Source organism: Trachemys scripta, chromosome 12, assembly GCF_013100865.1.
Source record: "Trachemys scripta elegans isolate TJP31775 chromosome 12, CAS_Tse_1.0, whole genome shotgun sequence".
NCBI classification, from domain to species: domain Eukaryota; kingdom Metazoa; phylum Chordata; order Testudines; family Emydidae; genus Trachemys; species Trachemys scripta.
In genome coordinates this window covers 5,450,010-5,470,787 of record NC_048309.1, presented here as the reverse complement: position 1 = coordinate 5,470,787, position 20,778 = coordinate 5,450,010, and the positions used below count along the sequence as shown (strand labels likewise).

The following is a 20,778-nucleotide window of genomic DNA, read 5'->3' as shown; positions in this document are numbered from 1 at the left end:
TTGGTTAAAATACTTGTATTTAAAGAGGCAGAAAATGTACAGTTAACATTTGTAATTAACAAATAAAAAGAATGTCATACTTCAGGCAGCCACTAAGTGGTGCTAAAAGACAAGGTGATTAGGCTCAGCTCTCCCTGGAGTATGAATTAATGATGATGATGATTTATGGTTTCACAGTTGGGGAACACCGAGAAGCCAGGTTCCTCTGCTGTAGGGCTTACAGTCTAAATGAGGAACGTGACAGACAAATGAGAGCTTAATAATATACACCAGGAGGGGGCAGGGAGGATGACGGTTAGAGGAATACAATGATATCTGAGTGGGTCCAAATTGTGGGGAATGGGGGGGGGGGGGGAGTAGTAATTGGCAGTTCCAGGTATAGAGGAAAAAGTCCAGGCAGATCTGAGTCTCAAATCCTGCCCTTATGTGGGATGCCTGGATGTCTCCAAACCCCCAGGAGGAAGCAGGGCTTTACACGGCTTTTTCTTGCCGTGAACTACAACACAGCCAGGTCTGATCCTGCCACTGATATTAGCAAGTACACTGAAGAGTTACATTGTCCGCATGCGCTGTGAAAACTGGGTGGGTTTACATGCATTGATCAATAAATAAATCAGACACACGTCGTGAATAACTCCATAGCCATCAATAGTTTACACACACAAAGTAAACGGGAAACTTCACTTTCAACGCAGCAGGTAGCTTGTGAAATCCTGCTGTGCTGTTTAGATTAAGAACTTCTTATACCCAGGGTGACATCTTTGCTGTACCACATCTACAATGAATAGTCCTCTTGTGGAGGTAGCAGTCAGACCATAGCAAGGAGGCTAAACTTCTCCAAAATGAAGCACGGTTTTCTGTCCCTCCCAAGGAGAAGGCCTTGTGTTATCTTCATCTGAAACGTGCAACACAAGAATGCCCGCTGGACGCAAGTCGTGCACGGATAGACAATGGATACTCCCAGCAGTGCTGCTACACTTGCTGGGCATGGGAATGGAACCCCAAATAATCATGGGGGTGGGGTGTAGGGCCATTTCCATCAGGAGAGCGAGAGCGAATTGTGCACCCGTCTGTAAATTGAGCAGAGTTTCTCTCTCAGAGCGAGAAAGGTGGGCCGTTCCTCAGCGTTACCCTTCCAACACTCCAGCATGACGCTATAGATCTCAGGAGGGCAAGTGCTTGGCCGGGGAAGGCGGTAGCCCATGCTGATTTGCTGTATTGTTTCTTGGTTTGTCATTCCTGTAAGGAAACAAGAAACTCCAATGACCCTATTCACCATCACATTGTGGAGTTTATCCCCCAAAATGGCTCAGGGTGGCTGTGAAGAGTCTAGCCAGCCTGTATGGAACGGCTTCTCCATCACCATTCAATTCCTCATCAAGTGCACCTCCCATGTGTAGTGAAACCTGTGTCAAGCAACTCTCAAGGCTGCCTCCTGGCCATGCAGTAGCTACTCCATGCACTGTGTGAAAGTCTCCTTTCCCTGCAGCAAGGCTGGATGGTGGGGTAGGGGAGGGGAGCACGTTTCATCAGGGAGGTCTGCTGGGTGTCAGTGAGGTGGGGAGCCAGAGGACAGCAGCCTTGTGTAAGGGGAGCACAATGAGGGTACATCTACACTGCAAAAAACCAAGCCAATCCGTGGCACTGAGTCTCAGTCTGGGGCAATTGACTCGGACTGGCAGGGCTTGTGCCTGAAAATAGCTGGGGAGATATTAGGGCTCAGGTCGGAGCTGCAAGACTCTCCCCCTTCGCCAGGTTTCAGAGCCTGGGCTCCAGCCCGAGCCCGAATATCTACGCTTAGCCCCGCAGTGCGAGCCCGAGCCAGTTGACCTGGGCTCCGAGCGTTGCGACCACAGGCGCTTTTCTTGCGTAGACACCCCGTGAAGGGCGTTCCTGGAAAGAGCGGGGCACAGTAACCCCCGAAAGGCAGCACGGCTGGACAAAGAGGAGGGGGAAGGGTGGGCTCCATACCTTCATATGGGGTCTGCCCGTACGTGAAGACTTCATAGAGCAGGATCCCATAGGACCAAACATCGGACTTCAGCGAGTAGGTGTGGTAGTTTGCTACTTCTGGGGCTGTCCACTTCACTGGGATTTTGGTGCTGCCGCTGGTGGAATAAACATCGTCCTAAAAAGCAACAGGAGATGGGCTATGAGCACAGGGGAAACAAACACAATATCCCCCCTCTCAAAGGCACGGGGGCAGGAGAGGCCTAAACTGCCATCTCAAGTAACCCTTACTAGCCCTACAGCTCTCTCCCTGCAACAGTGCGACATGGATTTGGCAGAGACCTGGGACAGCCGAGCAGAGCACGTATCAAATTGTGTCCTGCCACACGCGATGTAAATGGAGACCATGTTTCAGTCCCTTGGTCTAGTTGTAGCTCTGGGCATTGTCAACCCGGGACAGCCAAGATTGGTTCCCTGGCGCTAGTTTCTCATCCTCTAGGCAGGCAGAGACTGAGCGGAGGTAGGAGAGTCAGTGTTTGGGGAGAGGTGGAGTTGTCTGTTCTGTGGCATTCAAAGGCAACCCCCACCCCCAGCCCGTTAATCAGCTGTCTCTAGGTTTAACCAGTTGGTAGGATGGTGCCACCTTGTAAAAGCCTCAAGGGTGGGGCTAGCAGGTTCCAGTGTGAACTGGGAGCCCCTTAGGGACAGGGAAGGGAATGTGGAAATAAGCAAGGCAAAGGGACCAACAGTTTCCAGCAGACCAACCTTGAGGAGCCTGGCGAGTCCAAAATCAGCGATTTTGCAGGTGAGGTTGTCTCCCACAAGGATGTTCCTAGCGGCCAAGTCCCTGTGAACGATGTGCTGTTCTTCAAGGTACGTCATCCCGTCGGCCACCTGGCAAGCAATGCTGATCAGGTGGAGTGTGCTCAGAGCCCTCCCTTCCAGACCTGTTAAACCAGGGATCGAAGGACCAAAATCACTTTCTGTTTTAGGCTGATCCATTAAAACCCTCATAGAGCACGTTATGGAATCAGTACATCCTTGTTGGGAAAGAGACCCACCACTAGGAACTGACAAAATAAACACTCATGTTATGGAGGGAGGGATAGCTCAGTGGTTTGAGCACTGGCCTGCTAAACCCAGCGTTGTGAGTTCAATCCTTGAGGGGGCCACTTAGATATCTGGGGCAAAATCAGTACTTGGTCCTGCTACTGAAGGCAGGGGCTGGACTTGATGACCTTCCAGTTCTATGAGATAGGTATATCTCCATATATCACATTCCTATACCAGAGCATGAACGTGTGTAGCCTTCGTTATTCGGCCCCCACCTCTGCAAAGCGCACACGCTTAACTTTGAGCACGTGCAACTTCCACGTCTGTAACGTTAAGTGCGTGTTTCAGAGCTTGGCAGGCGCTGGCCCCCGGTGAGCTCTGTTGCAGTGAGAAAGATGGTCCTCATAAGTAGTTCCCTGTTAGGAGTAGGAGCGACAGAGTCTAACGCGTGGCTGGGAGTTGTGTTTCAGAACCCATCCTACTTGGGAGTTGCTGCTCCTTGGATAATGAGCCCTGCTGGACCCATTCCCCCAAAGGAGGTCCCATTAGTCAATGGAGGACGTTACCTAGGAAAGAACAGGTCCCAGCTGGGCGCTGTGTGACTTGTTTCCCTAACAACTATTTCCTGGTTGGGGGAGTGAAAGAAAAGAACGAGAGAAATGAACACCACCACAGGCATGTTCTTGGTGCCGTTTCACGGCTGACTCAGCAAGATGGTGACAGGAGACTTGCCCTTTTGTCAGTTTCAGATGCACAAGTTTTGGCAATTCGCTTCCAACAGAGGCCGTGGCCGAGCAGACTGGGGAGCTGAAAACTCCCTCTCCCAGTCCCCCAGTGAAACAACCGCCTTTGGCGTCGGTGAACTACGAAGTAGCACGCCATTCGGATTGCGCGACTGTCTCAACGCGCCACAGCAGCTCTTCTTAGAGAGGGGGGGCAAGCGAGGGCAGGAGTTCAAACCGGCAGGAGCTTTGAGGAAGCCTATGCCTTGCCAACATACACAAGTTGTACCGCTTTCACTACGCTGGTATAGTCTGAGCAGTACCACCCTCCCAAAAGGAAGGGGAATAAACTGTACTGGAATAAGACAGCATTATACTGCTATAACTAGCACACGAGGTACTAGTCTGGTATATCTATTTCAGTAAAACAATCACTCCTGGCCAAGGGAGTTATACCAGTGCCAAAAATGGCGCGAAGACCAGGCCTTACATTCAGATCTGGGTGCTCAGGACGACTGAGGCTTTTCTGCAAAGAGGCCTGTTGCGTGGTTACCGGTGGTAGGGGCGAGGGCTTCTACAACAGCTTTAAAATTTAAAATGGCGAATTGTCCCCGGCCGACGTAGGGTGAATTAGAATGTACCCGGGGCCAAATTCTGCTTTCCCTTACATGGGAATTGCTCCATCGATTGGGATGGAGCTGTCTTGCCTTCGCCCCCATGTGAATGAAAGCAGAGCTTGGCGGGCTGCCTCTTTTGACATTAGTGCGTTGTTGCCGTTTTAATTTGGGCAGGGCAGAGGCCCCCGGCTGGGCCTTGCAGTCCCTTCGTGGTGCTCTCGAGTGCCCAGAGCGGCAGTGCCACACGGGTGACTCCCCACGCGGCGCTAGGCAGTAAGGGCAGGGTGGTACTCACTGCCGAGGTAACTCTGCAGGTTGCCTTTCCTCATGAGTTCGGTGACGATGTACAGGGGCTCGCCCACAGAGCAGACGGCATGGAGCTGGATCAACCTCTCGTGCTTCAGCCGCTTCAGATTCTGAATCTCTTTGGTGAAATCTTCCGCCTTCATGTCAGCTGTGGAGGAAGCCGAGACATTGCCGGGGTGAGTAAGTTTCTCGCTAAGTTCATCCTGCCATTCATAGCTTGGCTTTCTCCACGTGACTGCGGGAGCTTTCCAGCCCCAGCCCCACCCCTCGGCGCTCATGCACCCCATTCCCTCACAGCTCATTAACAGTAACATGTATTGAGGCTGTTCTCGTTAGGATTGAGATGCCATTTTCAGGTAGCTGGCTGAGTGCAGCAGGGACTTCCACACTAGTGCCTTCCCCCGGGGAGCGGGCCGCAGAGATCTCCCAGGGGGTACATCAACGCATCTAGATATTTGCCTAGTTTTACAAGAGGCTACATAAACAGCACTGGTGAAGTCAGTACAAACTAAAATTCCATACAGACAATGACTTGTTTATACTGCTCTATACAACACACTGAAATGTAAGCAGTGTTTATATTCCAGTTGATTTATTTGATAATTATCTGGTAAAAATGAGAAGTCAGCAATTGTTCAGTACTAGTGAGCTGTAATACTTTTGTGTTTTTATGGCTGATTTTGTAAGCAAGGAGTTGTTAAGTGAGGTGAAACTTAGGGTACGCAAGACAAATAGACTCCTGAAAGGGGGATAGTCATCTGGAAAGGTTGAGAGCCCCTGTTTCACACAACAGTGCAGTGTCTTAACATGAGGCCTCCAGAGTGATTGCAGGGAGCGGGGGTGGGAAGCCATTTTGTAAAGACCTCAGCGTAGATCGGACTGGATTTTCGAATGGGTGTGTGCAGATGTGTCACAGGCAAGTAGCCTTATGAGCTAGGGTTGCCCGACTACACCAGGCAGGAGATCCTATCTACAGTTAGTTTATTCAGTCTGATTGTTGACATGAGGGGTTGGGTGATCAAGGGGGAAATGAAACGGACTGGAGAGATCTTTCATGGCAGTGAGTGAAAGACAAGGTGGCGCATGGTTAATGTTCCCTGCCTTCACATCCACGCACCTTGTTTTATGATTTTGATGGCAACTGGCACCATGTTCTTCCACAATCCTTCCCACACCTCTCCGAAGTATCCTTCCCCCAGTTTCCTCCCGAGGGTGAATTCTGAACGGGGCCGTTCCCATGCATCTCTCATCGGAGGGGTCTGTATTAAACGTATAGACACATAGACCATTTCATTTCAGGTCTGCGCCGTCAGGTAGAGGCAGTGTTATGAACCAGGGCAGACGTGGGCATAGGCTGAGAAAGCAACCGAAGTCAGCATCCAGGCCAGTCCCAAATAGCACCTCTTCATCCTGATTCTCCGTGTGCACTTCTGGCCCTCAGATGTGTCCCAGAATCCTTTGCAGTGGCTGCTGCCTTTGGAGCACTGGGCACATTTGGGAGCCAGAAATGCCCATGAGAACAGAACTTTGAGACTGCAGGAATCTGTCACCATTTTAGGACCAGGAACTACAAAGCCTCAAGGGATACGGAGGGCTCTGGCCTCTCTCAGGAGGCGGTTAGGTCTTGCAGGAAGCGTGAAGGCAGAGAAACTGCAGGAAAGGGTATGCAGCGGGAAGCAGCCACTCAGATCACTGGGAGAGACCATTCCACCTGCACCATTAATATTAATTTGTATGTTAAGAGGGTGCTCAGTGAAGATATAGGAAACTGGTCTCTGTCCCCTGCAAATTAAATTTCTCAGTAGAGCTGGTTGAAACTTGGAGTTTCTGTTCCAGGGGAAATTCCTACATCTCAAAGTCTTTTTCACTCCGAATTGGAACCAATGACCTTAAAGCTGGCCTTGAATATGGAGTAAGCATTTGAGAAAACCCTGTGCAATTCAACTTGAAGAAAGGGAAACCAGATAAAAGCTCCAGAACAAGACAGACTCCTTAGCCTTATAATTAACAGCAGAGCCTGAAAGCAAAGAGGCTGATGGACGGATAAGAGGGCAGCTATATTAAAAGGACACTTAAACTCTTCATTTAATAAAGCGTCAAAAATTGAGCTGCTCAAAAAATTATGGACACATTTCTGTGAAAAAATGCTGAACAAAACGTTTTTCATTGTCAACATTTTTTTTCACTGATTTTTTTTTTCTTTTGACAGAATGAACACTGATTTTTTTTCATTCTGGCCCCATTTCTCCCACTGGAGAATTTTTACAGTTTTCTGATTAATTTTTGTTTTGGCGCCTCCCCCCCCCCCCAAAATGCAAGCAGTTCTATACGAAACCGCCTGCGTTGTCCTTCAGAATGCCTCTGTTCTAATGGCCAGCATGTCCCCCAGCAAATCATAGAATCACAGAATCTCAGGGTTGGAAGGGACCTCAGGAGGTCATCTAGTCCAACCCCCTGCTCAAAGCAGGACCAATCCACAGACAGATTTTTACCCCAGTTCCCTAAATGGCCCTCTCAAGGATTGAACTCACAACCCTGGGTTTAGCAGGCTAATGCTCAAACCAAAATCACCTGCTCCCTACCCTATCACAACCACAGAACAAATTACAAGATTAAAATGAAATAATGAAGAAAGAGAATGGCCCAGGCCAGCAACCAAATGGTGAGCATCAGGTTTAAGATGAGGGTAAGAGTGAAAGAAACTAATTGACACTAGTGTTGTGTACACAGACCTTAGGGATGCAGGGTTGTAACAAGGGGCTCTGTACAACTTTCCAATTTACTGTGTAAAAGGTGAGCAGCTCCTCCATGCTGGGAAAAGGTTGTCCCTTTTGTATGTACAGACCTCCGTCAGGCCCCTTACAGATCCGGAAATGACTGACTTTAGCATGATTACGGACTGTGAGGGAAAAAACAAAGGAGATTGAAACAGAGTTCAGTCACCCATGCAACCAGCCCTAGTCCCCTCCCTTGAGCGTTGCTGGTTCTGGCCTCAGTTCCGCTCTCATTTATACCAGTGTAACAACACTGACTTCCACACTAACAAAGCTCAATCGACAGTTTACCCAAGAGGTGGTTAACAGGTGACTTGGTCTATAAATGGTCTCTAAATACTAACATATGGCAGAGATTAGATAGTAGACAGCTCTTTATCTAGCAGACCAAGGCCAACGGGATCCAATGGTTGATAGCTAATGCTAGACCAGGGGTAGGCAACCTATGACATGAGTGCCAAAGGCGGCACACAAGCTGATTTTCAGTGGCACTCGCACTGCCCGGGTCCTGGCCACCGGTCCGGGGGGCTCTGCATTTTAATTTAATTTTAAATGAAGCTTCTTAAACATTTTAAAAACCGTATTTACTTTACATACAACAATAGTTTAGTTCTATATTATAGACTTATAGAAAGAGACCTTCTAAAAACGTTAAAATGTATCACTGGCACGCGAAACCTTACATTAGAGTGAATAAATGAAGACTCGGCACCCCACTTCTGAAAGGTTGCCGACCCTGTGCTAGACAAATTCAGACTGGAGAGGTAAATTTTTAACAGTGAGGGTAATTAACCATTGGAACAATTTACCCAGGGACATGGTGCAATCTCCAATCACTTGAAGTCTAAGTCAAGACTGAATATCACTGTATGCTAATTTGCAAACAGTTTATGGGCGTGATGCAGAAATTAGTGGGTGAGGTTCTTTATCTTGCGTCATGCCAAAGGTCAGACTAAGTGATTAAAATGGGCTCTTCTGGTGTTAAAATCTATGAATTTACATCACTGTAAATCAGATCTGAATCAGGCCCTGATAGCTTGAAGTGGGAATTTCTTTTTTTTTATATAATCCACAGAACAATAGAACAAACCACTGGAAATAAACCCTGCCGCTAAGGACTATGAAGCTGTCTTATGAAGCTGTAAATTGTTTATGGCTTTCATATCCCTGAATGAGAGCATTGTACTTCCCTTTCCCACAATGATTCAGCGATCAATATTTGCATAGATACGCAGGGCGCTCAATGGCCATTGGCGTGGCTTTCTGTCCCTTTTCAGAGCTGAAGTGAATCCATCTTAACAGGATGCTATAAACCGCTTTAAACACATCCCTGCATCTTGGTGAGCCCGGGTCCTCAGGCAGAACGTTCCTTTGCCCAGGGGCTTCTCCCACTTGCATGTGGTACATGCTGATCGCTTCCCGTTCCCCTCATCTTACCGAATCTATAGCAGGGCCTGGCACAGCCCAGAGAAGGGCGACCGAGAGAGAACATAAAACTGACTCTGTCAAGAAGCACCCTGAGGCTGATCTAAATTGTGCCAGGGGTCAGTTTGGCCTCTGGCCGGCCCCAGGATGGAGGTAGGTGGCAAGGTAGCTCACAACCATCTTCCCTTCCCTTCCCCACCAGCTGTGCCACCCTCTGCTCCCGGGCAGCGCTGAGCCCCATTTATGGCGCAAAGGCAGAAATGAACCACAGCCAGCTACAGAACAGCAGGGCTGGACGCCGCGGAGTGCTCGGGGTTACCTGACAGAGAATACTCCCCTCGGTTACTCTCGCTGTCACGGATGAGGAAGGAGCCGTGTTGATTGGGCGGTGAGAGAAGGAGCTGCTGGGCCTCGTTTCGACTGACTCCTCTGAAGTACCAGCTGCAAGAAAGATAAAAAGGCCGATCAGAGCGGCAAAACCCCCAGGACAGACCCTCGCTGCGCCCGGGCCCCGAGAGGCATTGAGACGAGATGAGTCAGAATAAAACCCAATAATGCACCTAAATGGGCAGCATGGACCGTGCTGGGCTCTGCACTGCGTGGCTGCAGCTGGCTACGTTTAGCCATAGCATGCACCAGGGGACAAGCGAAGGAGGGTCAGGTCCTCAGCTGGGGTTAATCGACGGCACTGCACTGACTTCAACAGAGCTATGCTGATCGACGCCAGCTGAGGATCTGACCCAGGTGGGCTCACGGGCACGACTCTGTTTTATGCAGAAGGTCGCGTGATACGGGAGTGATGGGCACCAGTAACACCTCCTAAGGCAGGTAATAAAAGACTTGGTGAAGAAAACTCCAGCCCTCTGATAACTAGCAAGTAAAAATGGGGTGGCCAGTGCCCAGGGTGCACAAGAGAGAAATGTGCCTTTTCCTTCTTTGCCTAGAGCTATCTGCTGCAGCAGGCACAACCTGCATGGGTTAGGGTAATGCACAGGCACAGACCAGCATTTGCACCTGTCAGCCCAGGTACTAGGAGACCTGCAGGGAATAGAAGGGCTCCAGCGCCCCCTGTGTGTGAAGAGGGGAAAGCGACTATCCCCCACCTGCCGGCAGGTTTAATTTGCATATTTATCACGTGCCTGGGTGTTGCTGAAGTTGTATGATCTGGCATTTCTTAGGAATGGCGTTTAGTGGGTTATATTGGTGCATAACTGTGTTTGCTCATGTGAGCCTGGACGTGGGGCTGGATGCGGAGTCCAACCGACCATTTCCTTTGTTTTGAAAAGACCTTGTCATCTGTAACCCAGCCCTGCTTAGCCCACCGAACACCTGGTGCGAGGGATGCCCAAGCAAACGCCAGAGAAAAGGTTTGCTAGTTTCCAGTGCTCACCAGTATCCAAGGAGCTGCCTTTTGATGTGGATTTCAGTTCAGTAATGTATATTGTGGCTGCACACGTACAAGCCAGCAGGACAGTTTGCTAGCTTCACCCACACCCACTGCGGGGGCACGTGCCCCAGGATTGAAGGCGCTGCCCTTTGATGTCAATTTCTGTTCCTTAATGTACAATGTCGCTCCCTGGACTAGTCACATCAGACACACACACTGTTTTCTGATGTCTCCCACACAGCGTCCTTCCCCTTGGGTATGAACCATGTTACAGTCATTCCCTGCCCTCTGCAGCGGCTTTGTACGTCTCATGCGGCACAAAGGGAGCAGAAACCCCAGTCCCAGTGCTGAAGGTTGGTCAGAAACTGCTTCTGTCCAAGTGGCAGGGCTGGACAGAAGATCAGGAGGCCAGATGTTCTCCCCCATGTCCCCACCGAGCTGGAATAGCAGGGACGCTGGTTCTTGAGTTCCAGCCCATAGGACTGTGGTTATCACGATTTGTGTTTGTGCAACTGCCTAATGAGCAGCAGAGCAGCTGATTTCCAGGGCAGAGACAGTAGCACCCGCAAACAGTCGCACCGGCTGACTGACGTCAGTGCTAACCTTTGGGCTCAGAAGCTGTTGTTGACGGATTAGCTCAGTTTCACCTGGGCCTTTTGTTATCTGGTATCACAGCTTGTTAACATTGAACTATTTCCTTCATTCTTTGGACTCCAGAGGAGAGTACAGGGAAGCCCGGTGCTTTGCCCCAGATAAGAGCAGGTCTTTAGAACCAATGGCATGTCTCCTTTAAACACTTAACTCCACCAAAGACACTGGCCATGTTGATCTTAATTCAGCAGTTAAGGAACCAGGAAGAATTAGAAGGGGTTGGTAGCACTTAAAACAAGGCACTTATTTGCCCTTCAGTTCTAGAAAATCCAGGTTCAAATATGGATTAGGTCACAAGTAAAAATGTGCTGGCGGTCTTTCTTCTCTTTGTCCTGTCACAAAACTACCCTGTGCTTGGCAAAATGCCATATGATCGTCAGTCTCTGACCAAAGGTGGTCTAAGATTGGAGGAGCAACGCAGGGCAGGTGTGAGGTGCTCTGGGCAGAGCTGTGCAAAGTATGCTATTGGAGACAGGACCTTTAAGGGCTGAGCTTCCCAGCCACAGACACAGGGCTCCGGGAAGCTCTTTGTTACAGGTACCAGCCAATTGCAATTGGACACAGAATGAAGCAGAACTCTTGCAAGCTCCTTAAGTGTGGAGGGTTCACTAAACACCACACCAGGGACATTTTGCATAGTCCCTGCCCAGAGCCCGATCAGGACTATCCCATCTTAACAGGCCTGGGTACTAAAATTTGTACGCTCAAATGTATACGTGGCCAGTGTGTGTGTGTGTGTATGTGTGTGTGTGTGTAAAAGAGTGCAGGGGGCCAGGAACCCTATTATATGTCTCTTCTCACCACTCTTCTAACTATGACATTCTTTATTTGTATGATCATAGTGCCTAGGGACCCTAGTTGTGAAGCAGGACTCCATTGTGCTAGGCGCTGTACAAACCCAGAAAGAGACGGTCCCTGCCCCAAGAAGCTTAACTAACCTAAACTGCACTGCTCCTAAAATCCTGCCGGTGAGGAATTCTGATGGATGCAAGTGGATCCCGGCTCCGTCCTCCCCCTCCAACTCCTCTAGTCCTATAATTTGTGCAAATCTATTGTTAAAAATCATCTGGGAAAGGGTCCGAGGTCATTGCTTCCCAGCCGATACATGAGTAAAGGCAGATGCCAGGGTACTTGAGGCCATTGCTGCAGAAAGCCGCACTGGTGTTTGTTACAAACGGATGAGCAGTGAAAGGGTCTGTTAGTATCCCCACACACTCCCACACATGCACGGGGAGAGGCTCCCACAGGGGGCCGGGTGAACGGTGCCCCTGAGCCTGCATTTACCAGTGACTTGATCCATCCAGCAGCTTCGTATACTCAGCCCAAAGCACAGCTGGCATGTCCTGTTCTTGTTTGTACCTCGCTTGTTTGTTCTTGTTGGGAGGGGCAGGGGGGAAGACAGGTTGAGCCTGTCCTGGGGTTGGTGTAACTGCACAGAAGGGAGAAGGAAAGGGAGTATTTGCCTCAGCCACAAGCGCTGATGGGGTGTGGATCTGACAGGCTCTTGGTCTCGCTCCCCCGCAAACAGGCTCACTTGCGATAAACCCCGGCTAGCTGCTTCCTCCCAGGCTGTTAGCACCGTACCCCCTCCCGTCTCTTCACCCAGCGTGAAGGTTCTGGGCAAGCTGCAAGCGCACATTCACCCCCGTCAACGAAAAATGAACGTAGGTTGCCAGGCCTGGGGCCAGGCGGTGCCATCAAGACCCCCGCCTGCGATGGGAGCAGAATCACAGCATCACAGGCAGGCCGCAGGTGAAGACAACCCACTGCCGGGCTGCGTAGGAGGGTGTAAAGTGCACACACTGCTGTGAGCAGGAGGCTCGTCCACAGACCCTGGCCTTCCAGCCGCTGTGTTACACCTGGGTGAAAGGCTTCTTATCTCCCTTGGGCCGCAGTCTTGCCCTCAGCATTCTAGCCAGCTGGGGGAATCCTGGCTACCTACTGGCGGGGGCAGAACCCGATTTATCTACAGTCGCCCTTACAACCAGGTTGGTGTTTCCATTCCAAAGTCACACCCCTCTGGATAAGCCTCTAACTTTTATTTTCCAAAATAGCAGGCAATGTGGGCTAACGGCTAGGGCACCAGCCCAGGGCCAATTCCTGGCTCTATTGCTTGGGCTAGTCACTTCCCTTCAGTTTTCCCCCCCACAATTTATCTTTCGCCTTTAGTTAGCTTGCAAGCCGCAGAGAGGGACCGCGTCATGCCTGCGTGCAGGGGCACTCCCTCGCACAAGGGGGACCTGACCACAGGCGAGGGCGGCAAGAAGCTACTGTCCTGTGAATAGCAATGCATCGCTGCAGTTCCTGAAAATAAAATGACTGAATCTGAAAAGAATCCTTGGCCTTGATTGGTATATGGGTAGGGCCCTACCAAATTCATGGCCATGAAAAACGCGTCACAGACCATGAAATCTGGTCTCCCACCAGGAAATATAGTCTTTTGGGTGCTTACAGATTTCACGGGGGAGACCAGCATTTCTCAAATTGGGGGTCCTGACCCAAAAGGGAGTTGCAGGGGGGATCCCAAGGTTATTTTAGAGGGGTCGTGGTATTGCCTCCCTTACTTCTGCACTGCCTTCAGAGCTGGGAGGCCAAAAAGCAGCGGCTGGTGGCTGGAGAGTGGCAGCTAGTGGCCAGGTGCCCAGCTCTGAAGGCAGCGTCCTGCCAGTGGCAGTGCAGAAGTAAGGGTGGCGATACTATACCAGGCCATCCTTACTTCTCTGCTGCTGCTGGCGGTGGCTCTGCCTTCAGAGCTTGGCCCCCGGCCAGCAGCCGCCGTTCTCCAGCTGCCCAACTCTGAAGGCAGCACCGCCGCCAGCAGCAGCGCAGAAGTAAGGGTAGCAGTATCTGAAATTTAAATAGCTGAGATCATGAAATTTACTATTTTTAAAATCCTATGACCATGAAATTGACTAAATGGACTGTGAATTTGGTAGGGCCCTATATATAGGCTTCAACTCAGCCATCAATCTTGCACCCCCAGAGAACTAGGGGCAGGTGGTGGGGTGCAAACAATTGCAGGTGTATTTGAGAATACTTGGATACGTAGGTGGGAGTCTCAGAAAACATTCAGCGGAGGCGCAAGGCTTCTGCCACGGAGGCGCCCCTGGATTTCAGTCAGCTAAGTTACTGCTTCTGAAATTCCCACTCTACCAGGTGCTGTGTGGGTGCAGCCAGCGAGTTGGACGACTTAGTGAGATCAGATTCTTTGCTCCTGCAAAACTGCACTCACGATACTATTCGGTAACAAACTCAGAAGCCGTTTTTCAGAAATCGGGAGCCTTCTGCGTAGGCCCCACTAATTTCTTTCTGCCACACTGATTATTGCTGGCTGCAGATTATTAAAGAAACTATGAATTGGTGAGGCATGAAAGTGAGGAATGTATAGCATCAATGGAGCCAAGTACACTCCACAGGTGCAGGATCAATTTCTTCCACATACGAGTACTAGTGACTTTCACTCCTCTCCTGGAATTATTCTAAATCAGCTATTCTCATTCATGGGGCCCATGAATGAATTTGTCAATGAAGCTTTGCCTGGACTTGCCTTCTGCTGTCCTGGTGCGTTGCCAGTCATAACAACTAAACTGCACTGTGGGTTTATGCTTTACACAAGCACTACCACCAAACATTGTCACTCCGGATCGAAACTGAGGTTTGATACCACCAGCAAGAAAAGGTGGGTTCCTTTACCCCCCATGTCACTGTAATACAGGTGTGAAACACAGGTGTACTGGGAAGAGACTGACCCAGCCCCAATCAGTGGATGAGGGTCAGGACTCCACAAGGGTCATGCCCCTGGCATATGACAGGCATCGGTATATACTGATGACTACTGGTACAATGCCCACCCTGCCATTGATACTAGGGCTTGCCTGGGTTGTGTGGAGAGTTGGAGGAATTTTTATTTTTTGGCAATTACTAAATTCACTGAAAAAATGCAGTTTTGGGGTGACCAACCCTACCTGTGAATTCAGATTGAATCTGGTGGACAGTGTGGGCTGGAAAAAAAGATTTTTGGGAAAAAATTCAAAAATGGCACAGTGGTTTGTTTAGAAAATGTTGATCCCTCCAACCTGCAATCATTTTTTCATTTTGATAAAAACCCTCCCCAAAAATCAATTTTTCCTTGTATTTTTCAGTTCAGCCCCCAAACTGCTTGCTCAGCCCTATCTGGAGCTTGATTAAGTCAAACTATTTTATCGGTGCTGAAAAACGTAGATTCTGGCTGTACCACACAACCATTTGTTTTGTCGGCGTCCTGTCTATTTGATCTTAATGAGATGGAGAAATGGAACGGAAACTTATTTATTTTAAAATGCAAAGTGATTTCACTTTGAAAACTGTCTGTGGTGTGTCCTGGATGCTGTCATCCACATTCCATCCTCCACCCCTTTGATTCCATATTCAGGAAGATAAGTAAGAGCTCAGATACCACCTGAATAGACTTGAAAGACCGGAGGAGAAACTTTTACTGGGAGTTCACTAGGAGTTTTCACAATGCTTGCTTCCAGCGAGTGTGTAATATGCTAATGATACTGACTGACTCACGGGCCTGAGACCGGGAGAACGGAAGTGTCTCAGGTGTACTTCACAAAGCATGTTGGAACTGGATTATTGTGAGTGGGGAAAGAAACGCTGCCTTATATAATAGTAAACTCACGCGCCCACTGGGCAGGAAGAGGTGAATGTTCTAAATTTAAAATCAGTGCTGCGAAGGTATCGATGGGGAGTTGTGGGGGTAGCGGGGTGCTGCTGGAACTCCACAACATCCTCCCCTTGTGCCGAGCTCCTACAGTGCCCCCTTGTGCCAGCCCCTGAGCTGGAGAACTCAACTGGCCCACGGCTGTGCCGAAACAGGGGTTTTGTCTGGTGGCTCGGGAGTTCAGCATGGCAGCTCCTCCCTCTGCCAACCTTGCCACAGCTGTCCGCTCCGCCTCAGCCCCCCCGGCCTGTTCCCCCCCGTCTGGGAGAAGAGGACAAGCGGCGGTTTTGGGGACGGATGCAGCACAAAGAGGGATTAAAAGCCTTGTCTACACACACACACCCGTGGCATTGCTTTATCAAACCGGTCTAAGCCCCCTGGTCTAAAGGGCAGCTATACCAATAGAAAGGTGATGTATCCTGGTACAGTGTATTCTCAAACAGGAAGGGGAATAGCTCTACCTGGGACAAGACCCCTTCAGACTGGTATCGATGTGTCCAGGCAGGGGGGTTTACCAGCATCACTATTTCAGTTAAAAAAAAAAAAATCACACCCTAACTGACAGAGCAACACTAGTACAGAACCTGTGAGTGGAGCAGGCCTTTGGCTGCCACCTGCCAGGGAACGTTATTACTTGTATTACCAGAGCACCTCGGAGCCCCCGACCTGGAGCAGGACCCTGTTGTGGTAGCTGCTCTACAAACAGTACAAACAGCTCAGACGTCTCTCTGCCCTGGCCCAGAACTGTGTGATGCGCCGGTTCCAGCCCCCAGCCCAATAACAATGGTGTGCCCTAGGCCCTGACTGCCGACAATACCAAATGCAAATTACAAAGAAAAGAGAGACAAGACAATGCTGCAATTCGAGCTGACCGGGGAAAGCCTCAATGTAGAGGCAGCAGACCCAGCCCTTGTCCTTTGTGCCTAGCTGGGAGGAGAGCTCCCGGTGCCCAGTTCTGCAGGGCCTTAGACCAATATATAGCACTGGTGCCGTGAGATCCAGCTTGCAGTAGTTCCCCCCGCTTTGTGCTCCACTTACAAAAGATTATCCCCACACAAGCCACAGTGAAGAGCTGGGATTCAGATACTTACGGCTGGTGGGAGGTTTCCTCGTTGATCCTTGCCACGTAATTAGCAGGGATGTAGCCCAGCGCTGGTTCCCCCTTAAGCTTCCTGGCTAAGACATATTCCCCCTCTTCTTTGAGGACGCAGAGTTTGTCTCCTCGGCTGATGCTCAGCTCCTCTGCGCTCCTGGCTCTGAAATCATACAGCGCACTAAAGAGAGAGGCACTGGGGAGGACAGGATCCGGCTCTAGGTCTGGCCGCAGGGCGACAGGATCGGGATCAAAATACCCCTGCGAGGGCCTGTCAGCAGAGACGGTGTTTGGCCAGAGTTTGTTCCAGAAGGAGGTCAGGAAGGTCAAGCGCTTCCTGACATGTTGTTCCATCCCTGTTCCAAACAAAGCTGTGTCCAAGCGTGGGGCTGCTATGCCATAGAATTTCTCCACAGCAGAGCGGGGACTTTCAGTCCCGAGCCCTGCACATCAACGCTCAGGGGCGTGGGATGCTAGCTCAGTGCTGGAACAGGCGCCTGTGCTGCCTTTACCTGAGAACTTCCTACTTCTGAAAGTGAAACTAGAAGATCAGGTGTAACTCGTTGCGGGCTGGGGCCATAGGCTCAGACCTGCACACACAGCTGGCCTGAGAATCACAGCTGGAGTTTGCTTCATTAGTCAACTCTGTTTACACTTTAAGAATTAAGGGAGTCTTTTGAACTAGAACTTAACCGAAAATATGTTCTGGTAGCAGGGCCGGCTCCAGGCACCAACTTAACAAGCAGGTGCTTGGGGTGGCCAAGGGAGAGGGGCGGCACCTGCGGCAATTTGGGGGCGGCAGGTCCCTCATTTGGTCCAGGAGCGAAGAACCTGCCGCTGAACTGCTGCCGCCGATCGCGGCTTTTGTTCCCCCCCCAATTGCTGCCTCCGATCGCGGTTTTTTTTTTTGCTTGGGGCGGCAGAAATGCTGGAGCCGGCCCTGTCTGGTAGTTACCAGTTACTGGCAAACAAATCTCTGGTAGGTAGCAGGGACTCGGACGTACAAGTGGTACATCTCAGTTAAATAATAATCTCCCTCTATTTTGTGCAGGATCTTTCATATAAATTATCTCCTCAAATGTGCACTTTAGTAAAAAACAAAAAAAACACGATTTACAGAGACAGCAAGTGAGAGAATGTAAGAGGGGGAGGTTTTCAGCTGGAGTGGTCTGGATTTTTGCCTCAAATATTTTTTTGCTTGCCAGGTACAGCCCTGGGCAGGTTCTGACATCCGGCTCTACCTGTCTGGATCACTAACTCCCCCTCCATTGCAACTGCCTTGTTTTTTTTTTTTTAAACTGGAGCTCTTTAGTCCATGCAATCTGTATAAAACAGACTGTTGAATAAAAAGGGAGAGGTTTATTGCATTTCTTGTCTGGAGTTTACCGTTTATGTGGCCTCAGGTTTGCTTCGTAATATGAAAAGTCCCAGCCGAAATGATCTGGAGTTTGCATGGAGTTTCCATGTAAGTGAGATTTGCATCTCTCTCACCAGGTGATCTGCTCTCCCTGAACTCTGCCCCTTGTGCCACTTATTTTTCCTCGGCTGCCATAGTTAGGGTGCGAGGATTGGACTGGTCAATGTTAGTAGATGTCAATTTCTCTGTACACACACAAACCAACCAACAAATATTTCCACCGATAATCAAAATTCACTGCTAGGCAAAGTAAGAAAAACGCTGCTTGAGACCTTAAGAGCTTGATTTAAAGATATTTACTTTGTATACTTTGACGTGTGATGTTAACCTTGTGTTTGAACGATTATAAAACTAACTTTTTGAATCTCAACGTCTACTGTCAATTAAATAATTATTGTCTGCCCCCCCATAATTTTCCACAACTGTGAAAATTTAAATTGATAAAAATCAGAAAAAAATGTTTAAAAATAAACATCGCTATTATTCATAGAAATGATAAAAAAAATAAAAAATTGAATTGAAAACTAGTTATAATGGTCTGGAATACCATTGCTGACTCTAGTTTGTTTTCAGGATGCAAATTGTTTGTTTGAAAGAAGTGGTTTAAAAAAGAGAGAGGGGAAGAGATATGTTGTAATGGTTTGAACAGAGGTATATTGAATAATTATGCCATTTAAGTGGTCTCAGCTACTTAAGAGTTCTACTTAAGAGGATCACAGTGCATAAGTGGCGAATCCGGACAGCCGAAGTTGCAATTTTCAATTAAGTGGCAAAACTAGATCACTTAAGTGGTCAACTTAAGGCCACTTCAGTAGCAAAATTCAGACCGTTATAAATTTATCTGAAAACCTCTCTTTTATCTGGATCTCAATTTTTCTTTTCATTTGAGTTGGGCTCTAGGAATTGCATCTGTCATGGTTTTGCATCTTTTAACTCACAGGAGCCATTTAGATCCTGTGGTCACGAGCGCTGTCTACTCACCTGGATATATTATAAAGTTACATTCCTTAAACTTCACACCCCTTAGGTAGCCAATCCTCCATTCCCTGATGCAGTCAATCCCTCCCTCCACTCGCTGTCGTAGCAAACATGAGTGGCAAAAGGCATAGGGTTAGCCCCTCAGGCAGTGGAGCTATGAGGATTTACAGCAGCTGAGGGACCAGCCCTTGAGAGTGGGTGCTTGGAGCCATGTGCAATTTAGGGGGTTCGGGTGCAAAGACACTTGGCAATCACCCTTACACACACACACACACACACACACACACACGCGCCAAGTGCTGGCTTGGAAGTTTTTCTAAAATCTGCTCTGGGAATTGCTTTGGGGCAGGTCTCTGGCCTGTCTTATACATGGATCACAATAGTGCATTCTGGCCTGGGAATCTATGGATTGTTGTTCCAGAGTCCACAGGGCTGCTCAAAGTGGGGCCACCGGGTTCCCGAGTGACCTGGGATGGGGTTGGAGTAGAGCGCTATCGGCTCTCCTCAGGATAAATGCTCGTGAGCACCGAACGAACACACACACACACAGCTTTATGAAAGTTGTAAGTCCATTGATGTTGAGTGCAAAAATTCACACGCAAGTTCACTGGGCTGGTAAATTTGCTTTTTGTGAGGAACAAAGTGTCTCAAGGTGCTGCATTAGTAAACCACACTGGGTTTCCCATGGTACAGACAGAGAGGTAATTCCTGGTTCACAGCCACCACAGAGGGCAGCTGTAGGAGTCCAGTAATCAACACGAAGAGGGGGCACAGGGTAGCAAACCAATGTGTGCAAATCCCGTGGCTCGGTGCCAGTGTTCCCTGTGTGCTCCCCGGGATTCTGACGATACCCAAACGATCTGCCCCAAAACTCGATCAGATTTTAGGGGCATCTGGCCCCACCCCAAAGGCCCAGAGAGCCAGAAGTGCCACTCAGCTTGTGTCCTCTCCACATCTACCATGGACCTGGGCTCCATGAAGAATCATTGCAGGCTGCTGCATAGGAGTTGTGGGGAAGGTGGGTCTGTAATCATGAATATACGCCAGCTACTCCCCACCTACAAGAAAGCAGCACAGCAAACGTGCCCTACCTGGCCAAAGAGGCTCCACTGATGGCTGCCCATCAGATTTGCATCATCTGCATGAGCACCGGGCACTGGAGAGAGGATTTTCTGCTTAGGGAGTTTCACCAAGTGGTGCTTTTCTTACTTCTAGCATAAGAGCAGGAATCAAAGGGGTGGGGGGGGAGGTAGAGGTTCCAACTTGTAGGGAGAACAGACAGCAAGTTCCGCATTGCCCACTGGACTATGCGTAAAACACCTCTGAAAACTCTGCTGTTCACATTACGCTCTGCACCCTCCCACCCGCCTTAACCATGTGCATCAAGAGAAAAATCCACCATGGCCCTGCGTCTTTAGGCATTTAAACTGGACAGTCGGTATCAGCACATTTGTCCCTTGCTATGTGTAACGAGGGCTGCATAAGCTTGTTGTTTGCTGAAAGAGACATGGAATATTGGACTCACTCCCTCTGACCTCTGTCAAGTCCCACGGGGCCAGACCCTCAGACAGCGTAAAGCAAAAGTCAACGGTAGCCGATTTATACCAGCTGAGGACAGGGCCGGCTCCAGGCACCAGCCTAGCAAGCAGGTGCCTGGGGCGGCCAATAAAGAGGAGGGCGGCACATCCGGCCGTTTGGTG

General features: G+C 49.5%; 1 protein-coding gene across 1 annotated transcript; it reads right to left on the bottom strand.

The window, feature by feature from the left end:
* SRMS (src-related kinase lacking C-terminal regulatory tyrosine and N-terminal myristylation sites) lies at positions 1 to 17,080 on the bottom strand. Its single transcript, XM_034787903.1, has 8 exons — positions 16,682 to 17,080; positions 9,167 to 9,288; positions 7,381 to 7,547; positions 5,766 to 5,907; positions 4,638 to 4,796; positions 2,716 to 2,897; positions 1,972 to 2,128; positions 1 to 1,239 (listed from the first exon to the last, which is right to left on the bottom strand). Exons 1-8 carry the CDS (start codon positions 17,035 to 17,037, stop codon positions 1,040 to 1,042), a joined length of 1,485 nt encoding a protein of 494 aa, XP_034643794.1. The 5' UTR covers positions 17,038 to 17,080; the 3' UTR covers positions 1 to 1,039.
* Between the last annotated feature and the right edge of the window lie 3,698 nt (positions 17,081 to 20,778).